Below are 27,701 nucleotides of genomic sequence, written 5' to 3' on the forward strand. Positions count from 1 at the left end.
TACAAGTTGCTCTAGCTCTATCCATTCATCAATCAGTGCATTTTCTAAATTTGACTATATTCCCAGCAATTAGAAGAACCCTTGAGCCCTCTTGTATTTATTACTCTTTCATACATGGCCGTCAGTAATATTTTGTTTAAATATTTTATGCCCCCATTTTCATTTGTTAAATATCAGCATGGTCAGATCTAATCTTCCTCCCTCATTAAGGACACAGTGGCACAAGATTTGCACACTGTGGCCAAATGCCACGATACTCCATGGCATTTTCTGGGCAAACAGCCTGAAGGAGATGAACCCCAGAGGCCAGAAAGCGGAACAATTTTCTATCTGTCCTGCAGCCAAGCCGACCTTCACATATTTCTATCAGGAAGTGACACCGGAGCTATTATCCCATCACTTCCCCACTCTGTGGGCTTTATAGCTTGACGGCTGCTGGCAGCATTGGTAGTGCTGGTTATTTTTTGCTGAGTCACCATTGGAGCTGAGTGATGGCCAAATTGTCAGCGGGATGAGTCAGTGTAACAGATATGACAATATATGACAGAAGCTGCCATGCAGTCATAATCATGTAAATATGTCGACATTGTAAAGAATGTGAAACACATTCAAGAATCATGTGTATGATTTTGGGGTACAGGATGTGAAATTATTTTCTGGATCAGCGTTAACCAAGGATGGTTGAAAGTACAATAAATAAAAACTGAAAACACACACGTGCACACACACGCACATCTGAGAGCAGGATTCAAACCCACAACTGATTTATTTGTCCACATATCAGATTCTGCTTTGTGTAACAACTCACACAGAAGTGCTAAAATAGATAATTTACAGTAATAACCTTCTTGAACTCAGTTGTCACTGTAGAGGTACATTTGTTTCATTAATTAATGGAAAAAATATTTCTGTTTTAAACAAAACAAAATGAACAGAGGTTTTTCTAATCCTGGGTCCTAACATCTAAAGAATGCAACCCCGATCCTTCCATTCACATCTCAAACCTCTCTCTAAAGACGTGTGGTACGGTTTTGACTGTACCATCTGTGTCCCAAATATACCTGCATAAAGTATCTGCTCTAGTGAAAGCATAGAAGTGTTATTAGAAATCCACAGAGTGAGCCAGTCTGGAAAGCAGAAGAGGTGTATTGTCTCAGGAGACGAGCTGAGTGTGCACTGGATTACTGCTTTAATTTACCCTAGGCAAGCAATCAGCCATTAAACATACCTACAAAGCAAGGGCCTACACACACATACACACTCCCACACAGAGATAAGAGAATGACTCAGAGGGAATCAATTGTGTATGTTACTTGGTTTTTTAATGATACCAGCATGTTCTTTACTGTGGTCATTATTCTTATGAACAATTTATACACCAGAACTGTGCCGTTTTCTGTGTGTGTGTGTGTGTGTGTGTGTGTGAGTGTGAGTGTGTGTGTGTGTGTGTGTGTGTGCGCAGTGGAAATCTGTGTTTTGGTGCTTTTGTTTTGGGTAGTTTTAGCCAGAACCCAGACTTAAATCCAATATCTTCCAATAGAAGAAAGAATGCTATAATTAAATCAAAAGGTGCTTCAACTTTAGTGTTAGTTTAAGGGTGTGCATACTTATGCAGACAGCTTGTTTTATGATGTCTCTCCCCCAGTTGTATTTCAGATATATTTTGTAGATCACGTTGAGGGTTTTTAATTATTAATTTTTACATTACAGAATCCGGGTATTTTAACATGACAGCTGTGATAGTTTCCCATCACAAGACAGCCAAGAGGTGCTGCTTAAAACAGTTGCTTTGGACCGTATATACGCTGACCATAACCTGTATATCTATGCTGACCACCCACCTCTCTAAAGTCGCTGTTGTCAGTGTGTCATGTTCAAGGTGACTCTTCTTGTCTGACTGCATCCTCCCACAGACTCCACTGTGAATTCTGGCATTGCTGTATAAAGGGCACATTCACAGTCACACATACTTTTAGCAGAGAACCGGATTTATTCTCACCAGGGACAGCTATGAGGGTACCTGCATTTATTATTTATTTATTTATTTATTTATTTATTTATTTATTTATTTTTTGTAATAAAATTTTTCTATAGAATGGAAGTGACCTATGTCAGAGCTAATTAGGAGGCAGACCATACTGTTCTTCCAGCATGAAGAGATACAGTACAATAAGAGAGGGTGAAGATTTTTTTTTTCTGTGTTTGTGAGAGAGAGATAGAAAAACTTCCCCTCAACTTTACTCAAGTACAAGTACACAACTTCATGGAAACAGTTTTCTCTGATGGTAGGATAATGCATCTGGATAAAACAAGTTCAAGGTGTTGACATTACCTCCAGATCCTCCACAGCTCAGTCTGTGGGATGACCGGGTCTGATCCGTGGAAGCACCGCCTGTAAATTAGCTTGATCACCTGACAGTTCCTGCTATGTGAACTCTACTGATACATTTAGAAATGTGGATCATACTGCAGGTCTTTTAATCAAGCAGCATCCTGAATCACACTTGGCCTAATATCAAGAAGCAATAAATACATTTTTATGCTCTTGCAGAAAATGAGAGAATGTCCTGTAAGTGTTTGGGGTTCTGTTTGATCTGCAGTTAAATCCGCTGCCACCCCTCGCCCTTCCATAGGAGCATCTTCAGTTTATTAGAAGTCTCAGAAAGTCAATTATGTTAATAGCAGCTCTTGCCAGGGGAAGTTGGAGTTTGGCAGAAGCACAGACGCAGCCTTTCCTTGTGCATGTTTTATTTAAATCTCATTTAAAATTGCAGCAGGAGGCATGAAGCTTTTTTTTTTTTTTTTTTCTCAATTCAACTTACTTTGGTGAATGTATTAATTCTGTTTGTGATATAGGGTTGTGGGGTTGTGATGTACAGGAATTCTTGAACAATTATGCTTTTACCTTGTCAAAATGTTTGCATAGTATGACAAATGTATGCAAGATGTATTACACCCAAAAGAAACAGACATCATTATTTGACATCATATAATGTATTTTGTATTTGCAAAAGGTAAAGATGAATAAATCCACAAGAATAGCTGGTGGTTGCGCACATTGGGTTTAGTATTACATTTTAGGTTTAAAAGTCACTCTTATACATTTTATAAAAGATACATTTATAAAGTGTACTCTACAATTCAAGATTTGTATTAGTCTCATGCATAGTTATAATAGTACAACATGCAGTGAAATGCATCCTGAATCACCCTTTTTTTAACTGTGCATAGTTAAGTAAAATTATGTAATAAAGTAGAATAAGGGAGAAAATAGAATAAAATAAAAGATGTAAAATTATAATACATTTTAAGGTACATTTAATAGTGCAATTATGATCCTGACATGGCTATGTGTCATAAAGCTTTCTCTATGTGTGTGTCTTTCGAACAAAATACAACCCAAACACACTTTCCTTTTTGGCTGGATCTCACACACACACACACACACACACACACACACACTCCTCCTGTCCCCTGAAGGCCTGCTTTATTGCATTCTGCGTGACCTGAAATGTGAACTGAGTGAGAGGAACAGGAAGAGAGAGAAGGTTAAAGAAGGAAAGAGAGGGAGCGGTAGAGTATGGATGGAGAGGCGCTCTTTTTATCCTTTTTTTCCTTCCTCTCTCTCTCTGTCTGACTCTTTTTATCCCTCTCTCTGCATTACATTCTTCTGGATGAACTGCAGTAACAGCAGGACTTTCCTCAGCACCCCAACTGAAAAGGAGCCATTGTGTTTAAAAATAACCTGGGTCTTCCAAGGTAAAGAATGAGAAAAGTAGGCCGAATGTGTTTGACCAGAACAACATGGGCGGTGGTGGCCTAGTGTTTAAGGAAGCGGCCCTGTAATCAGAAGGTTGCCGGTTCGAATACCGATCTGCCAAGGTGCCACTGAGCAAAGCACCATCCCCACACACTGCTCCCTGGGCACTGCCTGCTGTTCACCAAGGGTGATGGTTAAAAGCAGAGGACATGTTTTGTTGTGTCATCATGTGCTGTGCTGTGTTTCACAATGACAATTACTTTCACTTTTGACAAGCACACTTTTTGAATAGCTCCAATGTGGAGCATGATTATCAACAAAACATTTCAATTAACTGTGTGCATGTGTGTGCGTGCTTTAAAAATGTAGTGAAACATAAAAAATTAAAAATGCAATGTACACACACTTAAATTAGACCAGTTGTGTGGGAAGTGCTGTTTTAAACACAGACAGACACTCAACTGTCTAATCAGTAGTCAAGCACTTGGTTACCTGCCAGTGGACTTATCTTCAGTGATGGATGCGACCACACAATTACTGGACCACAGCAAAGGAATCCCCACAGAAGAGGAAAGTTTGTGTGTGGGGTGTTGAATTTCCTCTAATACAATAGTGTAATTCACTAAAGAGTGTGGATTTCTTCCAATTATCTCACTTGTAATCACATAGGACGAACACAGCAAGCAAATCTTCAATTAGAGTGCTAGCTGAGCTTTAAAGATACTGGGCTCATTGACTTTGACTGCACATTAAGGGCCTGGTTATGAGCTCAGTCTTCACAATCCTCAACTTTACTCACTGAATAAAAGCTGATGGCGTGTGAAACCCTCGGTACTCCATGGAGTGGCTTCCTTCAAGTTCTACGCCAATCTTACCAGGGATTCTAATTTCTTTTCATGGAATTTACCCACTCAGTCTAATAAATTCTCATGTCAAATTATTAAATGACTATTAGGACTAAAATTCCTATATCAAATTTATAGAAATCATTATGAAATTTGAGGTTCGAAATATGAATTTAAAAATCAGTATTAGTATTATTTACTTCTGTGCTTTTTAAATGATCTAGTTATTCAGTGCAGAAACTGTTTAAATGATTGATGTCCACCAGGCCATGTGCACCTTTGTGGTAGTGAATGTCAGTGAGAATGTCACTGATGCTGTTTTGTCTGTGATTTGTGTTTTGCAGACTGCTGAGGACTCAGTCTCTGGAGTGGTACTACAATAATGTCAAAAGTCGTTTTAAGAGGTTTGGCAGTGCCAAAGTCCTGAAGACCCTCTACAGAAAACACATAATCGAGAAAGGAGTTTTTTCCGACCTGCCAGGTATATCTTACTGCCTCCCATCCTCAAGTTAATGTGTATACATATAGAAAAGCTGACCGCCCCACCCTTGGTGAGTCCCTACACCCAGTGTCTGGGATGCAGCAGTCCAGTAGGACCATGGAAAGTGTGGTTGTATGTCTAAGTATCCAGTTTTACCTCCTTGCCTATATAGATGTGTGTGAGTAAAAACAAGAGCTGTGTTTGTATTTTAGTGTATTTTTTAATTGCTATTGAATAATCACATAATCAGTCATTTTTGGCAGTATCTGATTACCACCATACTCTTTTCAGTTGTGTTTTAGTTCCTGTGTTAGTTTAGGCATTTTGAAGATTTGATCAGATTTGAAGTTATTTTTAACCCTCACCACCAAAGGTTTTTCTTCTTTAGCCATCCAATGCGAATGAAGACAGGAGGTTGAACATTTGAAATGAAGTTGGTGCAAACCATTATTTGCAATACGTAACACTTTTAAGACACATGCCTTCTATCTGGGAATCTGCAGTTTGATTTTTCATTTACATTTACGTTTACAGCATTTAGCAGACGCCCTTATCCAGAGTGACTTACAATCAGAAGTTACAGGGACAGTCAGGGTTAAGTGTCTTGCTCAGGGACACAATGGTAGTAAGTGGGATTTGAACCTGGGTCTTCTGGCGAGTGTGTTACCCACTAGGCTACTACCACCCAGCAGTAATATTAAAATATTGTAGTTTCACCTGTCTGACTTCACTGTTCTGTGTCCATATAAGCACATCAGTGCTGATTCATTCTTTTCATATAACCCCATTTTACCACGTCTTCTCCTGGAATGTCCCCTCGCCTGTTCCTGATCCCCACGCTGTGACTGCAATCCTGTGCATTGGCCCTCGTCCCTTCCTAATTGCTGTGCTATGGGTGTGTTCCTGTATACTGAACTCTGATCCTCCTTGTCTACTGTGTCGTGCTTTTCCCCCTGTCTCTATTCCTGTCCATGAAAATTCTCCAGTGCATCCTTTGCTGCAGCGCTTCTGGGTTATTCCTGCCTGAATTCTGCAATATTTTACCATATTGCTGCCTTTTCGTGCAGTTCTTTCTCAAGTAAAATTTGTTTTACAGAGAAGTTTTGTATTATAAACTTTCCTCAAGATAAATTAATAAATTAATATTATTGCAATATTATTTTTAGACTACATATCATTGCGCTTGACCACACACAAAATATGAAATAGTACTTGCATTTGTTGGTGTCAGGATCCGGTCCGGAAGGGGCTACTCCGGGGTTCGGATCGGAGTTTCGTGTTTGTCCTGTTTTTGGATTCCTGATGGTTTTCACCTGTGTCTGCCTGGATAAAGCTGCCCTGTTCATTTCTGTTCACCGTCGGGTTGTTTTTTTGGTGATGTTTGTGTCGTGTGCTCCATGTAATAAACCTCCTGTCTCGTGATGTTGTGCATATGTGTCCTTCTTCCTTGCCATGTCCAGCCATCATGACAATTGGTGACATTGGTCGCTCAGGGATAAGATGGGTGATCGCAGGTATTGCAGACATACACCAGATATTCTCTCCCAGTCTCACAACAAATGGTCGGGCAAGCTCCACTGGGATTTGAACCTGTGATCTCAGCTTTATAACATCTGTCTACTGCTCCCTAGTCTCCTTTCTAACTGACTGTCATTGTCTCCTCTACTCTCTCCTCTGTTCTCCTGCAACAGCTTCTGTTCAGGGAATAAAGCTATCCTTAAAGATCTAGAATTAATCATTGCAATTTATTATTTCAAATATAGAACAGTTGATCTATTTCAAAAGAAACAGAGTAAATACAACAAAAACAACTGTGACATATGTTAGATATAATACCATTGCAACCTGAACCCAACTTTATTATTATTAAAACAAGCATGCTCCCATTATTATAATTGTGCTCTTATTTCATTCAAAAGAAGCTTACGTTGCTGTATGATAATCTTAAGACTGTTTGTTCATTTAAAACCTGTAACCTGCAGTGTATAGAGGTGGTTGTTAAATGTCTGCAATATAGTCAATAGACTGTAGATTCTATGATGAAATAATAATAATAATTATTATTATTATATTCAAAGCATGTTGTTTGTATCTGTGCATGTAAAAACATACTGACTTTTGTGGTTACTCAGAATGCTCAAAAAGTTACATTTATTATACACTTTAGAAATGTGCACATTTTGTTCTTTCATTCATGCATAATGTCACTGTTTTGAATAACCTATGCCGGGTTGCCATGGTAACCCGGAGACAGACATTTACTCTCTGGAGTCAGTAGTGCTAAAAGGCAACTAGTTGCAAGAGGTGTGTGTGTGTGTGCGTGTGCATGTGCGTGTGTGTATATACATATACAGTATGTTTTCCACATGTATTATATCTTCTGACATTGCCATATTTTCAGAACAATGTGGTGGGATATACTGCTGAAAACAAGTAGACACTTCCATCATCAAATGAGTCCCTAGTGTGTGTGGTTTTACCCTGCCTTATTAGGGCAGAGTGTCTTTAGGGGGAGTCCATCTGTCCAAATGTTTTCTCTTATTCCCTGATCCTTCAGCATCATCTTTTGGTGCATCATTCTGAATGTGAATTAAACAGCAGGTGAACGTATTTGAAATGTACAAACATTATGACCAATCAGACAGAATGGCGGGAATGAGATATCTCTCTATAGCTGTTCACAACCTTCAGTCCCTAGATATCGAAGATAATGTCCTAAGATACAAGCACATTACTCCAGTTCCAGAATCATTACTTTGGCTCCCAATTTGTTATCGGATTGATTTTAAAATTCTTTTATTTGTTTTTAAATGTCTTCCATGACCTTGCCCCACAGTATCAGTCTGATCTGCTTCAGTTTTAGCTCCTCCACATGCTCTCAGGTCGGCAGATCATTCCTTGTTAGTTGTCCCTAAGACAAGGCGGAAACTTAGGGGTGACCAAGCTTTTTCATTTGCTGCTCCAAAACTTTGGAACAAAATGCCCTTGAACATCAGGAAGGCCAACTCCCTTCCTGCTATTAAGAGCTCCCTTAAAACTCATTTGTTTTCTCCTAGACTTTTAAATCTGTGTGAGATGTTGGTTTTACTGTTTTACTGTGGCTGTTTTTACTGTGGCTGGATTTATTCGCTGTCTCTCTCTTTTCTCTGTTGTCTGTGTACAGCACTTTGGTCAACTGCATTGTTTTAAAGTGCTTTATAAATAAATTGGAACTTTGAACTTGAACTTTGATAAGAGTTACAGTAAGTAAGCATTGTATGCAACCTGTCAAACCCCAGCCATAACAATCCATGCTCTTTTTCTCCTCTCCTCTCCAGAAGTTGCCAGTGTTCATGAGGGCAGCAATGACAATGATGGAAGTGCATGTGGCAGCGACTCCACCTTCTACAAGCAAAGTGAAGGTAAGCCTGATCTCCGAGATGCTCTTGGTAGTCCCAAGAATGTCACGTTTCCATACTGTTTGATCGTGTGATCAATCGTGTTCCACCTAAATGAAACAGTGCCTTCATTACCTCCACAAGGGAGGTTATGTATTTCCTGTCTGACTACCAGTCTGATTTCTATGGAATTTGATTGAGAGGAATTATAACAATTGGAGCACTCATTCTAATAGGCCCTGTTGCAACTAAGTGTAGAGGAATCTACTGCTCTCCCTGATGATGGTCTGCATTTCCTGTTTGATACTAAAGTCGATTTCCATAATGAGATTTATTTAAACTAAATTGGAGTTAAATGTCCAATATTTTGTAATAGTTTCAGGATTATCACATCAAAACAGCATATTTTGCAGGCATTATTTTGAAACTGGTGCTATGTGAAGCATTATGTGTGAAGCACTATAATATGAAGCATGTTTGGTACTGTAAGGTCAGTGGCATCCTCAGGATTTACATAATCAAGAAAGAACCACTTGGTAAACCGCTATAACCAACAACCCATTTATGGGTGTGTAATTATTTCTGTGTCCTAGAACATAATCTTAAATTATGTTTTTAAAATGTGAGGAGCCAATAATGGACAGCTCTTGCACACTATGCTTCTTTGGTTTAGAGCTATGCCAGTCAATACATCATTACATATTGTTTCTTTCTTTTTTGTATTTCTGTAAATTCAAGGACACTTTTGGTTTAGTTTGTTACTGTGACTGAAAATCAGAATTTACTATGAATTATACAATATATTTGTAAGTGCCGATTGTATATTTTTTCATGGATTTCTACTCCGGTGAGAAAGGCTTGTGAGTAGCTCCACGTTTGCATTCAAACAGCATTGCACCACACTTGAAATTCTCATGAGTGTCCTAAAATCTGTGAGCAGCAAGTAAGTGATCAAACATCTGAAGATGCTTATAAATCCTCTAGACTCTGCAAAAAATTCTGCTGACCAGTCAGAGCTTCAGTCTGGCAGCACCTCATTGCTTTCTGTTTTTTTTTTTCCCTAGGCGTGCATGTTTAGTGATATCATCTGTAGTGAAATGTAGGGAATGTTCATGTCACAGGTTTCTCAGGCACTACAATGAAGCAATTACAGATTACAAACTAGAAAGGGAAGTTTGTTGATGAACTTCATGTTGGCTTTGCAAAGCTGCTAAAAATGTTAAAAGATGCTGAACATATTTAAACTGACACGATGACTTGAAATAATAAAAGATGTGTTAATAATTCAACATGTTGATGTTAACAGGTGAATACAATCATATAAACTTATATAAATGACTATATAATGAGTATGCATGGGTTGTCTTTGAACAAGGCATACTCTTGTCATTGGCTGTATTCTCCATGTTTGTATCATGCACTGCATGCAAAGTTTGGTTGAAATTTTCTGCAAATGCAAAGTTTAATGCTTTTAATGATTTACCATTAATTTGCCCTGTTGCCCTGTAACATGTATAGGGGGTGAATGCCACGTTGTAATTCGCTCTGGATAAGGGCATCTGCCAAATACCTTAAATGTAAATGTAAATGAAAGAGGATGGAGGGATGAAAAAGGGAGTGGGGGATAGGGGGGGGGGGTGAGTGGAGAAAGGTTGATGGTGGCTAAAATGGTTACATTGGTTGAATTGGTGAAATGTGTGAAGGTTGGAAGGCTGAAAGTGTGACCACTGTTGCTCTGTAAAATACATGGGGTTAATAGACACAACTGTAAGACAATTGTTGGTAAAAAAAAATAAATGTTCCTTTTTCTCTTTCACTTTTTTGTATGCAACTGGATCACTCAAAGCCCATTGATTTATACTCAGCTGTTCTTAACATAAAATATTCTCAGATAGAATTTATGCAGATAATTTTTGGTGCTCAACACAGCTAGTGTTTACCAAGACGGTTTGTGGGTGTGGACTGTCCCCATGGTACAAAAAGATAATAAAAACACTTCTTCTGTAAATTTGGAATATCCAAATGCTTAGAAAAGCAGTAACCAAGTAAGTCAAGCCTCTGTTGAAGCATGGCTCTTTTCATTTGCTGTATTTCCCTATGCTCCCTGTGTATATTTCATGATGATTTTGCTGTCCACCAACTTTCAAAGTTGTGGTTTTAATATAACTCAATGCCAATTTCATCTGTAACACAATGAAAGTTTTGTTTATTTGTTTTATGTTTCTTTATCTTTATTAGTTTATTCGCTTTATTTGGTTATGATTTTCTTTTTGATATGTTGGAAAAAACCTCAACGGAGGCTTGGCTTATTTCCTGAGCAACCCTGAAAGCACCGTTTCCTAAATTGCAAATTGACACACCGTCTTCCTAAAGACTATCTGAGGATATGAGTTTCTTCTGTTCAGAACAGCTGTTATTTCATGGACTTTGAGTGATCCAATTGCCCTTTATATTGAAGGAGGTCATGCAGGCATGCTCATGTGAGACCAGACATAAAATATATTTTCTTTATGGTTACAAGTCTTGATATTATCATGGGAACGTGTCAGTGTTAGTGTCCACATCATATTGTAATTCATATGTGGTAATAATATAACATAATTAATTGCAAACAGTGTTATTGACATGAAAACATGATGGTGTAAGAAAAGTTTTGGATGTAACTGGATTACTTAAAGCCCATGAATCTCTACTCAGCTGTTCTGAACATAAGAAAGTCATATTCTCAGATAGCCTTTATACAGACTGTTTGTTAATTTGCATTTTTGGGTGCTCAACACAGCTAGTGTTTACCAAGACGGTTTGTCGGCTGAGTGGTCTCATAAAAAATGCTTCCACTGTAAATTTGGAGTGTCCAAATGCTTAGAAAAGCTTTTGCACACTCGAAGAATATGGGCCAAAGATGTGCGGGATATTTTGATGGCTGTAAAATGTAATCTCAAGGACTAGTTGCTGTTAGGAAAAATAGGCAAAATAATAAATAGAAGAAAGTTGATGAACAGTATGTTGGTGTTGCCAAGCCAACATAATTAGTAGAATGCAGCTCTTGGCTATACATGTCACCACTGCCCACTGCTCACTGGAATGAGCTCAAATGATTATTTGCCAGTATATATCTGCTCGAGTACCATGAGTACAAGGTGTCCTATGTGCATCAGGTTCCAGTAGAGGTATAGGCACATGTATAGATGTAATAAAATGATTTTATCAATGACTCAGATAAAATAAAACATGTTGTATTAGAATAGCATCGGCTAATGGGGAGATTAATATGGACTGATACCAATCATGTGTCATGTTTCATACACAGCCTGTGTTTTTAGGAAACACACCAATAACTCGGCAGTTCAGATTTGCCCATAATTCTAGACCCTAGAATAATATCAAATCAAATCGGTAAAAAAAATCTGATGAAATGTGATATTTGCCCTTTCAATTAATATTAATAGGTAAACACTAGGAACACTGATTCCACACAGTTAAAAAAAAAGTACTGTTGAATTTATTTTATTAATTTTAGTGTTATAGCTTGAGTTTACTGGTGCCAATGTGTTAAATATAAGATATTCAATTTTAACATGAACATTTTGTTTTGTGCTGCAGCAGATGTGCATGATGTGCATTACTTTTTGAATTATTAATGTGTGACTTTTAGGCATCAAATTGTAATGTAATCCTCTGATAGGAATAAAACCAGAAATGTATTTAACATGGCCTGCATGGGAGTGAGTGTGTTTTGTGGTGTCCACCCTCAGCAGATCCTGTGCAGATTGCTGTTTCAACCATCTACACATTACACAACAAGAGACCCACAGTGCAACAAAACATCAACACAAAATCACAGAAGCACTCAAAGGATAACAGCGAGTGTGAAAGCCTGAACAGACTGTAATTGTGAACTAAGAATGATGGGACAACAGCACTGCTTTGTTGTGCAAAAATGAGGCAGTAATAAGTACAGTATCAACTAGTTTCTTATACCTTTGCAACAGTGATGATTAGAAACGGATGCTTCTGAATGAATCTTTAATTATGTGTGTGTGTATGTTTGTGTATTTGTGTGTAGATCACAGCATGGCAGAGACACTCACCATTGCACTGCGTGTGGCTGAGGAGGCCATAGAGGAAGCCATCAATAAAGCAGAGAGCTGTGGTGACAGCCTGGTAATACTCCTTTCTCCCCATCACTTGCTTTGCGGTTTTCACCATCCATCTCTCTTGCTCTCTCGTTCTCTTACTTTTGCTGTCAATCTCAGTCCATCCGGCCATCCATCTTTTCATCCCTCCATATTTATCCATCCTTCCACCTCACAGTGTTGTGTCCTGTTCCCAGGAGAAACAGAATGAAGCTCGGTATCTGCGCGACCACAGAGAAGAGCTCATAGAGGAGCTGGCCACAACCATTGTTCAGAAGGTAAGCAGTGTGTTTGTGTTTGTGCATGTGTATTTTTTGTGTGTGTGTGTGTCCGATTTTTTGCATACGTTTATCTTTCAGATCATTCAGAGAGGGAAGCGCTCAGACATGCAGATGGACTTTGACTTCATGTTGCCACAGACTCCTAGCGCCTGCCTGCCCTCTCCTGGCCCGTCTACACACACACGCTCTCCCACAACGCACACACACACATCTACACCGAACACACACACCACATCCAAGCACAGCCCACTAGCACAGGCCTGCTTTAAGAGCTCCTTCTCTATCCGGGTAAGAGCACTCATGTGTTTACGCTCATCCGCTCACATTCCTAAGCACACATGCACACACATTCAGCATGCCAAATTAAATCACGTTTCCTGACTCGCGGTTCAATTTGGTATGGCTTAAATTTAGAAATCTGCACATTTTCCTCAGTTTATTTTCAACAGCGCATACTGACACATGTTTAACTTTCAGAGATGCTCTGTAGCTTTGTGGCTTTGTAATTGTAGTGTAATGCTCTTTATATATTTCATACCAACAACATTAAATAATGACATCTTGAGGAATTACTTGCAGAATTCAAAGCAAAACATGAATTTTAACAGATTCATTGTTATTGCATGTTGCCATTTCTGTAAGTTGGTAAAACCACTCACAGTATTCGCATGCTTTTATTCAATGGAATATTTCCAGACTAACAACTGGGTGGTGTTAGTTAAAGTAAGCAACAAAAATTATTCAGACTTTGCTACCCTCTTCTGGTCATTTTTAGCAATCACACGTGCATATAAATCATTTGGCTAAGAGTTCATTCATAAATAAAGACTGAACAGGTCTATGTTAGCACAGATGCCTATTCAAGTAGGCCAAATTAAGACTTGGTTAAATTTACAGCATTTATCAGACATTAGTAACAGGGACAGTAGTTACAGGAACAGGAACTCTAATTTTCTAAAGCTTTAAAGAAGCATGTCTGATAAATGCCATAAATGCAAATATAATGTAAAGGCATGCCACATTGCCACATCTATCACCATCTCTGAATATCTCTGAACTGCCACTAAAACTGAAGTTCAGTTTGGTTCAGTGGAATGAACAGGGGAGGTATGCCACATAGGGCTAACGCACATGGTTTGTTCAATGGTGTCTAATCTCATTATTGGCACGTGGGTCTTATTAGCCATGGGTCTGCCCTCCAGAAAACGGTTTTTCTCTCACTTTCTGCCTTTTTCACAATCTGTCGCTCCATGCTCACGTCCTGTTTGAATATGTCTGCCTCCCTGCCGCTCTATGTGTGTGTCTGCATGCTCCTTGTGTGTTGTGTGAATGTGCTACACCTGCTCTGTTTGTGTGTGTCCTGCGTGTGCGGCTGCTGCTGCTGTGTGTGTGTTGACGGCAAGCAGAGGTCCAGGTCAGCGTTCTCCCTGACCAGCGAAGAGTCACCAGAGAAGGATCCGGAATCGACCGCGGCCCCCAAGACACCGGGTGGAGAAGATGGGGAGGAGGGGAGGGAGGTGCAAGAGTACTCCTCCCTGAAGAGGGATGGGAGGAGGGCCTCCCTTCCCACCTGGAAAAGTGTGGACCGGCTGGACAACTCAAGTAAGACATAGAAACATCCATTAACTGTGTTTATAAGTTTTTTTTTTTTTTTGTGGTCATTATATGGTGATTTTTCGTAGTGATGCAGGACCGGCACTATGCTGGGGCAAGAGGGGGAAATGCCCCCTTAAATCAAACTTTTTAGAAATTAAGAAAGAAAATAATAAATTAGCCACAAACTGAATATTGACTTGATTTACTACAGTACCCTAAAAATCCACCGGAAAAGACACAAATTAGATCCCTCTCCCTCCACCTAGCTAAACATCCAATCACTGTTAGTATGTAAATGAGTCGGTGTCAAGTTTGTCAGCTGGGCATACACGGTGCGATTTTAGAGCCAATTGTGCACTCGTGCAATAATTCTTTCATTTCGGTCAAATCACAACTTGGTCGTGCGTTGTGCATCGTACAGTGTATAAGATGTACGATCACCAAAAGGCAGAATTAGAGACAATTACATTGTTACATCTCAACAAATAATTCTTTAAATTTGATTATTTTATGCATACACATACATTTAAGTGGTCTGAGGTGGGCTGAGGTGAGTTTGGACTGTTTCACATTGTTCCAAGATTAGCTAAGTAAACCTTGAAAAGAAACAAATGTTTTTTGTTGCTTAAGCCACAGACACATGAGGGCACATTCCATATAGTCTTTCCCAGCCAATGGGATCCAAACACCTACAATGGTCAGCATAAATGAGTACAACCCAACAGACTTGGCCTTTGGTTTCCTTTCAGAATCAGTATTTTGTGAAGTGAAAACTATGCTCCAAAATACTACCACAACTCTGGGCCATTGATTGGAAACAAGATTTTTCTTTTATTTGCTCACACAAATAAAAAAGAATTTGACTGTAAATTGGAATTAACAAAGAAACCCCTTCCCATTCCATGATGTGAGGAGTGGCATCACATGGAAGAGAAAAGGAGGCGTGGTAGGGGGGGGTAGTAGCCTAGTGGGTAACACACTTGCCTATGAACCAGAAGACCCGGGTTCGAATCCCACTTACTACCATTATGTCCCTGAGTAAGACACTTAACCCTGAGTTGCTCCAGGAAGACTGTCCCATTAACTACTGATTGTAAGTCGCTCTGGATAAGGGCGTCTGATAAATGCTGTAAATGTAATGTAAATGAGGCAGAAAATAATTTCTTTAGTAATCAGTAAAATCCGGAGGCGAAAGTGATTTCATCAACTGATGTTAACACCTTGGCAGGAGCATCTTCTGATGAGAATAGTTCACCATGAAAATCAAGAAAATCACCATGCAAGTTTGCTGCAGTTAGCTAAAGAAGTAGCAAGCCAAACTGGGCTGACTGTTTCCTGCCATGCATTGGTGTTGTCCATGAAGGACGCATCTCTTGAAGTCTATGCACAATCTATCATTTGTTAGGGCCCATGCTGAATAAGATGAAGACTACTTGGACTCTATACTCTGGAGTAATGAGATGACGATAAAACTTTTGGAACGGTTTGGCATCGCAAAGGTGAAGAATAGACAGAAAAATGCATGGTGTCTGCGGTGAAACTTGATGGTGGCAGTGCACTAATGCAGGGCTGCATAAGTGCTGCATTTCATTGATGGTATCATGAATTCAGAGATGTACTGCTCCCAATTCAAAGAGAAAGTGCTTCCATTACTTCGTGCCCTTGGTCGTTGTGCAGCTTTCCAACATGACAATGATCCAAAATGCACATCTAAGGCCACTGTTGCATGTGGAATTCTGAAGAGACAAGTTTAGCATCACTCTCCATGCAGCATCCAGGCTCTTAAAGAGGTCATTCTTGAAAAATAGAAAAGATAGATGTTGCAATATGTTAATTCCACAACTAGAAGACTCGGTGCTGATCTTAAAAACCATGAAGGTTATCCAAGGCACTGGAATCCACAAGCAAACATTCCAAGAGTAGAAAACTCTAATGAGTGAGGCTGTGTCCTATGAAGCTATGCTGGCCAGGCTAAGGGACAAAAACTCTGAGGCCCTTGGGAAAATGGGACTACTGTATGGTTCGCCTGAGTAGCCATTAAGAAATGTAGTGTTTATTCTTTGTGTGCAGGTGCATCTTCGGTCCTTCAGAGTCCCGATGGAAACTGGATTGCACTGCAGAGTTCTCAGCTCTCCCGCCCATCGCTGCTGACCAAGCGGAAGAGCCTGGTGTTCAGCGCCTTGGAAAAGGAGTCTGGGGTGGTCTCTGCTTATGATGAAATGGGCTCGGAATCAGACCCTGAAGATGAAGGCGGGTGGGGAGCTGCCCTGGCACAGTTCAGACGCAAGTATTCAGACGAGACCTACTACACTGACTCACAGCACGACCCAGAGTGGACGTACACACACCACCCGCCCATCACCTCCCCCTCATCCGGACAGTACACCAACACTGAAACACTCAATTCGGACTCCGAGCCCTGCAGATCCTGCAGACCTGGTCCACTCCAGCTGCGGCCGACGCACTCACCCCACCTATACTCCAGTGCTGGACTGGACGTCAACTTTAACCCACGCGTTGCTGGAGATAGCAGCGAAGCAGAAGAGAGGCAGAGTGAGGTGAAGAAGGCACGACGCAGGAGAAGGAGCAAGCGGGAAGGAGCACATGCACCATGTGGAGCTGTGGCTATGGTGAGAACAGAACAGAGTTGTGTATCTCTTAATAACTCAAATCGATTTTTGGTAACTATTCGCAAAGTAACTATACTCAGTACACCCAAACTGGCCAACTGCTCTTCAGTATCATGCCCAGCACAAACAAGGTGAGACACAAGGCATAATCCTTATAAATCTCATTAACCTTTGAGGGTCGTGGGATGTCATAAGCCAGAAAATACCACGAACAACAGTGAAAAAGGTACAGTTTTATCCATAGTTCTGTTCAGAACAATAAAGTATCTTGGCTGTTTTGGCTTTGAGAGGCTAAAATACAGTGAGCCTTCTTATTGAAGGTTCAAAAATGGTTGAAATGGTTAATCTAAGAAAATAGACTGAATAATTACCAGGACAGTCCACCAGGGGGCATCGGTGCATTGGACATAACAAGGCTGTGGAGGACTGTCTGTTTAGGAATGTAGTTTGTGATTATTACTGAATGACCTGAGATCATTTGCTAAGTGAAGACACTTGTGGCAGTAGATCATACAACAATCCGGATGTGTCCAGGTTTGTGAATGATAAAAGTAACATATTTACTGGAATTTTGAAATTGAATTATCAGTTATTAAATACTGCAAACATGAGAGTGGAGATTTGGGGAGCTCCAGAGTAGTAAATTACGGTCTCCAGGAAGCTCTGATGAGGAACTGTTTGTGGTTCTACAACAACAGTAAAACCCAAATAGACATATTCTATACATACAAACAACAATTTGATTGTGAAATCCTGCACATTGTGGTATGTTAGTACGTGGAGCAATTCCATTCATAATCCCAGATACTGCTTTATCTTCTAGTTCCAGCATACCAGGTTAAACGTTAATTGCAAACTTTACCCAGAATTCATACAAAGCGCTTGTCCTTGCATCACCACTTGGTCAATATATTACTAAATAACTAAAAAGTCTGAATTAATTGTTCCTCTCATTTTTAGTGGGTATAACAAGGGAGAATAAACAATTATCACATTTACTTTACCTGAAATCTGAATATCAAAGCGAAAGTCAACTTTATTGTAATCTCACAAACAAGTCACAGAGAGACGAGACTGCAAAGCTTCAGGGATTCAGTGTTCAAAAAGACAAATGGAAATAACACACAAAAAAATGACGGAGGACATTGTGCACCGACCCATAATATAGTGCAGGGGAAGACAAACTAGACAAAACAGACAGACAAGTAGCAGCAAAATGATAATATATGAGTGTATAGATAGATTTAGTGTTTGTAGAATGTGATATAATATGTTAATAATAATAGTAGTAGTGATATGACACAATATGATAGTATGATGATAATAAAAATAATAACACAGCAGCACAATGTGAGCTACTGAGAGAGATTAAAGATTAAAGTACAGGGTTCTGCAGATGAAGATTTTGTTCAGTTGATGTGAATCCTGGGAGCAGTGTATTGAGGAGCTGGACAACCTGGGGGCAAAAGCTGTCTCTCAATCTGTCTGATCTTACTCTGATGCTGCAGTACCTTCTTCTTGAGGGCAGGAGTGTGAAAAGACCGTGTGATGGGTTTGAGGGGTCCTGCATGATAAACAATCATTGATTTAGATTTTTATATTCCTCTCCTACCTTCTCTTTGTTTCTACCCCTAGGAGAACACTGCACTTCTGCTCAATGCTCTTATGATAAAGAGACAGCTGAGCGAGGAATCCCCACTTCCAAACCACATCCCCGACACTGTGACCCCTACCAATGTCTTGACCCATTGTGCAATGACTCCCGAACCCGAGTTCTCGGACACTGTGGTCCACAATTCCATATCCCCTGGCTGGCTGCCCATTGGTGGTCAGAACCTGAGCTTTCAGGGATCCAATCTGCTGAGCCCTTGCCGTAAAGGCCCAACAGTGGGCCATACCATGGAGCATGAGCTGAAGACCAAACTCTGTGAGCTTGTTGGTCAGGTCAGTGACAAGGACATGATCTCATCTGAGGACGAGCCAATAAGACAAACGATAGAGTGGCTGGAAGGAAGAGAAAGGAGGGAAAGAGAAAGTGAGAGGCAGAGGGGGAGCAAGAGAGAGAAGGAAAGGCAAATAGATTCATTGCGAGAGAAACTGTGTGAAATGGAGCAGGAAAGGAGGAACAAGAAAGAAATAGAGAAGCTGAGGGAGAGACAAGTGGAACGACAGATCAGCCAAAAGGACGTGAAGGACACTGGCCTGACAGAAAGACGCATCAAAAGAGACCAGGTTAGACATAATCGAGAAATGGAGGACATGAGAGAGCGACAGAAAGATGACATCGAGAGGCAGAGCAAAAATGAGACAGACAGACCTGGTCAGAGAGAGCAAACCAAGATGTTGATAGAAAAGGTGAGATTGGAGGACAAGATGAAGAAAGAGAAACGAGGGAAGAAAACAGAGAGGGGTATGAGCAAGAGATCTCAAGCATCACAGGAGGATAGAGAAAGTGAAAAATGTGAGCAAAGAAGCACAGATGGAAAACACAACAGCAAGAGGACAAGATTGACTGGCACATCCCCTGACAGTGCCCCTGCTGGTGTGGAAGACCCACTGCACCCAGAAGAAACTTGCACAGTAAGCCTCAGTGATAAAACTGAAGATCAAACTAGTGGTTGAATGTTTTTTTTTTTTTGCTTTTTCTGATTTTGTGCTTTGCTTCAATGATTGCAAATGTCATGTCTCTGCAATGAAAGGCAGATGCTAGGTGAATACTTCAATACTTTCCTTTGTAGAAGTGAAATACTATCTGCCTTTTTGTTCCAGTTGTCCCGCACCACAATGCCTTTGATGCAATGCCTCTTAAAGCTAAGGCTGCCAATCACATCACAGTGTATGACCAGACCAGAATCACAAGAGAATTTCTAGGGTGGTAGTAGCCTAGTGGGTAACACACTCGCCTATGAACCAGAAGACCCAGGTTCAAATCCCACTTACTACCACTGTGTCCCTGAGCAAGACACTTAACCCTAAGTTGCGTCTGATAAATGCTCTGAATGTAAATTTAAAGAAAAATTCATCTTAGGAAATTCTGAATTGAACACAGAAGGGCGGCCCTAAAAATGTACCGCTTTCAGTTTTTAATCAGGTTCATGTTTTTCTACTACTGAACAAGTTTTAGCTTCTTTTTTTGTAAAGTCTTAACATTGTAAGGTGGGTATTTGACTGCTGTCGCCACACAGTCGACAGCTGCCTCTTCTATGTGGGGCTGCTGATGAATCTGCTTCTACCCACTTTTCAACATACAGCTTCGTCCTGTATCAGCAACTGGACCTGCATGGGAGATAAAGGCTATGACGCAAAGCATGTTTTGACACCACGTCTGAAAGCACTTGGTTCAGGGTAGTGGTGTTGGGTGTTGTGCATGTTATTTATATAACCTGAATAGCCTGAGTCATGCCCCATTCCTTCCCCTTAATGCCTCTCAGTTTACTCCTGCAGAATTAGGACAGGGCTACTCTGAACATGACCTGAGCTCACAGCTAACCTTTACACAATCACAAAACCACATATACATTGAGTGTGTGGAGCGCACCTCACCCCCCACACCCCATTTTTGTGTGTTCACCTCTCTTTTGTCTTTCTTGTCCTCATTTCACTGTCCTCTTCTGCTTGTCTCCTGCTTCTCCTCGCTTGCCGCCTCCTTTTCTCCCTCCCTGTGAATCAGGAAGGTGAGAAATGGGGTGATCGTCATCTTCAGCAGAAACTTCAGTTGCTCTCTTCTCTCTTGCAGCAGGTGAGAATCACAAACGGGAGCCGGTGAGGCGAGCTTGCCTTAAAAAAGCATGCACCAACACACAGAATATACATGTTCACACATTCCCCAGGTGACCAGTTTGTAGCTACTTGGTTTCACATGTCACACAGTATACCAGAGTAAATAAAAATTAAAGCCTTGTGCTAATGAAGGAACACATAAGCACAATGTGATTGTGTTCTCACAATGGAAATGTTGCAGGAAAAGATAGAATCTTATTGGCAGTTCTTGCACAAAATTATGCCACAGATTATAGTGTCATATGAGTTAATCATGATAATTCACCTGAATCACTCTGCCCTACACATGCATTTTGAAATATACCACGGCATTTGGAAACAGAAAGAAACGTTTGATGGAAAATCATGGTTCACCTGTAACCCACACTGAAGCAGATCATATCTCTGCCTTCACAGACTTGTACTGTAGGAATTATGCACGATGGAGCAGGGTCATTCTGAACTCATCAGACCACATGACATTTGTCCATTGATCCAGAGTCCAATCATTTTGCTTCCTAGCAAACTGAAGCCTTATTTTATGATCAGCCTCACAGACAAGTGGCTGTCTTATGGCCACACAACTGTTTAGTCCCAATCCTGTAAATTCTAACCTCACAGTGTGCAATTTACTTTCACCAATGTCTAGCTTCTTTCTCAATTATTATATACAGATATATGTATGCTATATATGCTAGAATGGTGTTGCTGGTTTTGTTTGTTGCAACAATCTGCCCGTCATAAGGGCTCATAATGTGGTGTAGATTCTTCACATTAAAAACTGTTTAGAATCACGCACTGCAGAATGTCTATTCTTTTTCAAATTCCTATTTACTCATTTAAATACTGGTGGTCACTTGGAAGGTGGTGTGTTCAGTTTTTTAACAAAAGAAATAAAAGTTATGTTTCATAACTTATATAGTTCAGTCACCTTTCTTTACCTTCAATGCTGGTTTATACACTATTTATCATAAGTATCTTCATGTGAATAGCAGAAAATTAATAGATAATGCCCTGTTCTCTCTTCAGATACACCCAGACAAAATCTGTCCCAATTCAGGGATGACATACTTCACTTTTTTGGACCAACTTGTGAAGTGTTCACCTTCTTCCAGAAAGAAGAGACAACTATAAAGTACAAACCTGTAATTGCTTTGCGGTTTAAAGCACTGGAACATTCCTCAAACCTATCGAAACATTTGGAATGGTACTCAGCTGGAACCGTGCAGCCTATTGCTGCATCTGAAGCCGTGTTCAACACTTACACTTGCTGTTTCGAGTGTGAGTGGGCTCACACTGACAATCAGGGCAACTTGTAGTATACTCTGAGTACCTGAGTGCACTCATAATGGTCATAAAGTTGGGTGTGAAACACTGGACGCTTAACAGCCTTAATGGTGGCCTTCTCATACACATAGTGGAGAAGGAAGGGCCAGCAACAGCCGTGAACAGTCTGCACTTCTGGTGAAGTCATTTCCAGGATCTTGAAACACAGATGGCATACATGGGTCATGAACAGATATGGCGAGATATTTTCAGGTCACAATGTGGCACTACCCCATTGAAAGACAGTAAATATTTTACACTGTAGTTTGGGGGTTTAGCATACACACATGTTTCCCTTCTGGTTGGATCATTATATCATTGGATCATTTTCAGAGTTTTAGAGCTTTTTGATTATTTGTCATGTGGTACTTTTCCAATCAATACTTTCAAAGGAGATAATGTGAGAAAACATGCACTGTGTGTCCTTGTGTGTGTGTGTCATGCTTATGTACACATAATACGTCCCCCTCCTCTATCTTACCTTTTGTGTCCTTGTTTAAAAGCCGTCTTTGCTTTCAGCCGGTTTTAGCTGAGATCAATGTTCTTATTAGTGCCTTACTTCAGAGCGGGGGCAGCAGTAATTAGTTAATTAATTATTAAATAACATCTTGCTTTCTTTCTTGATGTCTTTTCGTCATTCACTCTAAAACATTATTCATAAGCTCTTCTTTTGGTGAATCACATTTATTCATATACACGCAGACTCTGTGTTATTGATAACATACCTGTCCTTTTAAGGTAACGACAGAATTTTTTTTTTCTTGGACAGATATTTCTTGGCTTTAATCAGAATCTTTCTTTGATCAGATGTTGAAAGCTTTGCTTTGCTTTGTGTGTGTAGGTCTGCACGCATGTGTGCATAGATAGGTGTGAATGTACATGTTTATTTGTTCCGGCATGGCTGCCTGCACTTGAAACTCATTGATCCGTCGTTAGAAATGCACACTCTAACACACTCTAACACAGTCATGCACTCGAGTCACCGTAATGCTTCACAACAGACCTTTGTATTCTAAAGGTTCAGAAAAGATGCGCTTTTGATCCTTATTTTTTTTCTGTTTCTTCTCCCTGACCATGACCAAACAAGTGGAAGACAACCTGGGGTGTGTTCACACTGTTGTGTCAGTATATGTATAGAAGGGACAGGCGGGATGCACACAAGGTGTAAGAAAATGGTGTGAATGGCTTGGTGAGCAGTAGATGTCTGTCCGTGTTTGACATGCTGAACTTGACTTTCTGAGCAGGAAATTGTGTGGATGATGATTGCCATTTTTTTTTTTTTTTTTTTCTTTTTTTTCCCCCCATTTTCTATCCGACTAGTCACCATCGACATGCACCCAGTCCACTCATACAAATAATAGTTTACAGTGGCATCTGGTTTCAGTACATTAACTAAGATTTTTTTATTTTTTAAATGCAATGGTTTAATTTTTTTCCATATTGTTTTTTTGTGTTTGTGTCTGTCCATGTGGCACGGGGAGCAGAAGTACTCTGCTGCGTCTCTTTGCAGCATCACCACTGAGGTGCTGAAGGTCCTAAATGCTACAGAAGAACTTATTGGTGAAGCTGGGGGTGAAGGTCATGACCAGTCTGGCTCCACCTCCATCACGTCCCTTACCTCTGACAATGCCAGCCGGAGGCTTGATCAGCACCTCACAAAGATGGAGGAAAATGTAAAATATTTGATTCAGTCTGCTGCGTTGTTGTGGTAAAGATGAAAGTTATGTTTCCATTAATGAGTTTAACTGGCATCACTGCACTAGAAGACATCATCTTGATCTAGTCCTCCTACAAAAAAAAAAGTCAACAGACAGATTAAAAAGCTTGATGCAGGTCAGAATTGACAAGGCTTTAAAATGAATGAAGACATCACTGATGCAGGCAATGCAAATTGTTAATCCATTTACACCCATAGATAAGCAGGTTTTAAATAGAATCCAGGAGACTTGCCTGACTTTATGAAAAATTACACATACTATGATTTAATGATATCAAAAAAATGTTGTTGTTATTAGGTAGCTCTGAAATTTTAGAATACATGCCCCAAATCCAGTCACTAACCAAAAAGACAACTGTGATGATCTGTCAGTCATGTAGATATTGTTGGCATTTAGATATTATCTTTACCTGCCTGTATTTGAATTCAGTCCATTTCTCCATTTAATATGAATTTTATTAAATTCATATAAACATATGAGATCCAAAATTATAAGGATGTGTTTTTTGCTAATGGGAAAAACACATCATACTTCTGTACCATTGAAGAAAGTACAGGATGGTGAACAATTTATGTTAATCACTCTTGTCATGTAAAGTTTAGTGCATGCATGAATTAAAGTGTTCTGACATCATTTCCCAGTAATCTTTGCACCCTACTTATATTTCAAAGCTATCTTTATATTGTGTCAAACTGCTTTAATTGGGTCGTCCAGTGTGTACCTGCTTAATGAAATGTTTTTCTGCTCTCTGGTAGGTGTACCTCACTGCAGGAGCAGTGTATGGCCTAGAGGGGGCGCTAGGTGATCTTGAGGACTGTGCCCGAAGCATCAGCAGCACAACCTCAGAAACAGAGCTTGCCTTCTTGGAGGACCAGGTGGCCACTGCAGCCGCCCAGGTCCAGCAGTCTGAACTTCAGGTATGTGTGATACTGCATTGTTATCCATAATGATATCTGCTGAATGTTTATACAGTTAGAGGAAACCTTTTTTTCTGTCTTCAAGATCTCTGACATCGAGGCAAGGATATCTGCTCTGAAAACTGCTGGTCTGAATGTGTCCGCCTGCTCACGTTTCCACAGACTGAAGCCTAAAACTAAGGTGAACAAAATACACTATAGTGAGGTAAGATGGTAGAAAATGTACAGATTACCATCAGTCACAGCTCCGTGAAAGTAAAAGCGTTTTACATAGAGTACAACAACGCCTTAGAGGATTGGGACTAAACAGCTGTGTGGCCATTCAAAGGCCACTTTGGTAGTGAGGCTGATTATAAAACAATGGCTTCAGATCAATGAAAAAATGTGGTCTGCGTTCATTTTGGGGTCGTTTTAGCCTAGTGGATTTGACACTCATCTATGTAAACCACAAAGTCACAGGTTCAAACCCCACTTACTACCATTGTAACCCTGAGCAAGGTTCTTGACCCTGTGTGTCTCCAGGGGGACTGTCCCTGTAACTACTAATTGTATATCAGCTTTGGATGAGGGCATCTCATAAATGCTGTAAATGTAAATTTAGGTTGACCCTGATCCACAGTGATGGGTGCATCAAGTTAAGAAGGGAAGTGTATATAATGATGTATAATGATCCCTACTGTATGAACCTGTGGGGAGTTATGATCTGTAGTTGCTTCAGATGGTCATGTCTGGGTTCAACATTAAGTGGTTTTCAGATTGTAGTTGACAAAATCTCTACGCCAAAGGTCACCATGTCAAACAATCCACCAGAGCCACCCAACACTCAGACCATCAACATCCACTGCTCTGCATACCCCCTTGAACCCCAGCTGTGTTTCCTGCAGTTTAATGAGATTTCTCTGTTCCCTCAGTCCCAAACGATAGACTCCTCACGTCAGCAGAGGAGGAAGCTGCCAGCCCCTCCCATCAAAGGTACACAGGAAAGTGTGTGTGTGTGTGTGTGTGTGTGTCCTCTGAAGCAGCTTTATAACTTTCCAAAATAAATCTAAATATAAGATTAAAGCTTGACCTCCCTTCAAATTCAAGATGGATTCCCATCTCAGAGACAGTATGACCTTCATTAAATGTAGTATTACAGATGAGTAAGGGTTATTAATAAAAATCATATTGGTACCCATATTTTCCAGATTAATGGACCAGAGCAAAGGCCCTCTCATCTGTGTGTAGGTGTGTGTTCGCCTTGTGTCATATGGATCAATGCCACAATCCCTAAAGCAACAGTTCATCAAGGTCTGTCGGGACCTGGTGTTCATTTACTGATGTTGAGCAGAAAAAGAAAAAAAGTGGACCAGTATTCACACCTCAGCAACATTACACGGCTTCCGCTTTGAAAGGAAGAAAGGGTGACTGCTGAAAGGGTGTGAGACCAAATGCACCAAGTAGCGAGAGAATGAAGGAGAAAAAAGGGTGGAGTGGCTCCATTAGGGAGAAATAGATTGACAAGACAGTGAAGAACCAATAATGTTCCCTTCTCTCTCTCTCTCGCTCTCTCGCTCTCACTGCCTTTTGCATGAAGCATTTTTATTTAACTAATGTGATCTTTCTACAGCTAATGCTGAGGTCTGACACTCACCTCTTTATTTAAATCAAAAATAAATGTTATCATTATGTTTGTTGGAATATATGCAAATGTTGTATTATTTAATTGTATTTTATTGTCGGTGTTGTAGAATAAATATTAAATTATTTTATCATGCTGAATTCAATCATAGAAGTTCAATCATACCACAGTAGTAGAACTGTGTGAAATCAACCTTTTTTTACAGATGCAGATGGGTATTCTTTTTTTTTTTAGTACACTCTTTGTACAACAAGATAAATTTTAAATCTCATTAGATAATCTGCAGTACAATGAATGCATGTTCAGATTCTTGTGTTCAAATGATTATTTTTTTATAGGATTCTTTGGGCAAGTACTAAGTAATAAAATAAATATCTGGCTGCTTTCCAGTCTTCAGATGATGTCCCTCTCCAGATATTAAACATGCTTTTCATTTGGTTCTTTCAGAACAGAAATATAAATTTTATGTTCTGTCCCAGTGTTCTCTTAACCGGTTAATTATGTCTGGTTAATTATGTTATTTTACATGATTACTTCTGTCGCCTCAGCCCATTCTCTCTATACATATTTTTAAAATTGTATTCTGCCAAAGAATCTGTCTCACTGCAGCTGTGAAAGCACAACTATGAAGGGCATGAATGCAAGCATAAATGTGGAATCCGCCTTATTGATTTTAAGTGAAATTAAAACACTGTAGTTTTTGGTACATTTTTAATCAAAAGACAACCAATGTAAATGCATATATAGCTTGTAGAAAAGGTTATGATTCTTAAATTTTTTTAATCTTAATTAGAGTAATAAATAATGTTTACCGGTTACCTACAATTTGACAAACTGAAGACATCTGTGTTCCCGTTTTTTATTATTTTGATGCCAAAATGTTGTTTCTTCCTGTCATTTTACTGTTTTAATCATTGCCTTTGCCTCACAATATTTGCAATGCAGAAACCCTGTTTTTTTGTCAGAAAATTGTACAATCCAAAAACTCATATGCTCATATCTGTCTCGTGTGGCTGCTGGTTTGGATTATTTATTAATGTGATCCTTCAGAGCTAAACAACAAACTAATGTATTAAACCCAGGGTTGTCCAAACTATGGTGCGCAGGCAAATTGCGATCCGTGTTCAAATTTAATTGGCCTGCAGCTAATTCTAAAAATGTAATAAAATATATACATAAAATTTGTTCTCAACTATATTATACTTCTTAGTTTCAACACAAGGTGAAATGTTTGCCCTGTTTCAGGCAAAATCT

General features: G+C 39.8%; 1 protein-coding gene across 5 annotated transcripts in view; it reads left to right on the forward strand.

The window, feature by feature from the left end:
• The window catches only part of myripb (myosin VIIA and Rab interacting protein b), an 87,898-nt gene that overhangs the window by 58,144 nt on the left and 2,053 nt on the right, over positions 1 to 27,701 (forward strand). For 4 of the 5 annotated variants that reach the window (XM_028969515.1, XM_028969517.1, XM_028969514.1 and 1 more), the window contains 12 exons: positions 4,950 to 5,086; positions 8,404 to 8,487; positions 12,530 to 12,627; positions 12,797 to 12,877; positions 12,959 to 13,168; positions 14,287 to 14,482; positions 16,547 to 17,106; positions 18,742 to 19,686; positions 23,676 to 23,864; positions 24,665 to 24,826; positions 24,912 to 25,007; positions 25,738 to 25,798. In XM_028969515.1, the coding sequence (XP_028825348.1) occupies positions 4,950 to 5,086; positions 8,404 to 8,487; positions 12,530 to 12,627; positions 12,797 to 12,877; positions 12,959 to 13,168; positions 14,287 to 14,482; positions 16,547 to 17,106; positions 18,742 to 19,686; positions 23,676 to 23,864; positions 24,665 to 24,826; positions 24,912 to 25,007; positions 25,738 to 25,798 (2,819 nt within the window). Of the gene's footprint in view, positions 1 to 4,949; positions 5,087 to 8,403; positions 8,488 to 12,529; positions 12,628 to 12,796; positions 12,878 to 12,958; positions 13,169 to 14,286; positions 14,483 to 16,546; positions 17,107 to 18,741; positions 19,687 to 20,776; positions 23,464 to 23,675; positions 23,865 to 24,664; positions 24,827 to 24,911; positions 25,008 to 25,737; positions 25,799 to 27,701 lie in introns of those variants that run through there. The other variant, XM_028969519.1, reaches the window with a different exon arrangement.

This window comes from Denticeps clupeoides, chromosome 2, assembly GCF_900700375.1.
Source record: "Denticeps clupeoides chromosome 2, fDenClu1.1, whole genome shotgun sequence".
NCBI lineage: Eukaryota > Metazoa > Chordata > Actinopteri > Clupeiformes > Denticipitidae > Denticeps > Denticeps clupeoides.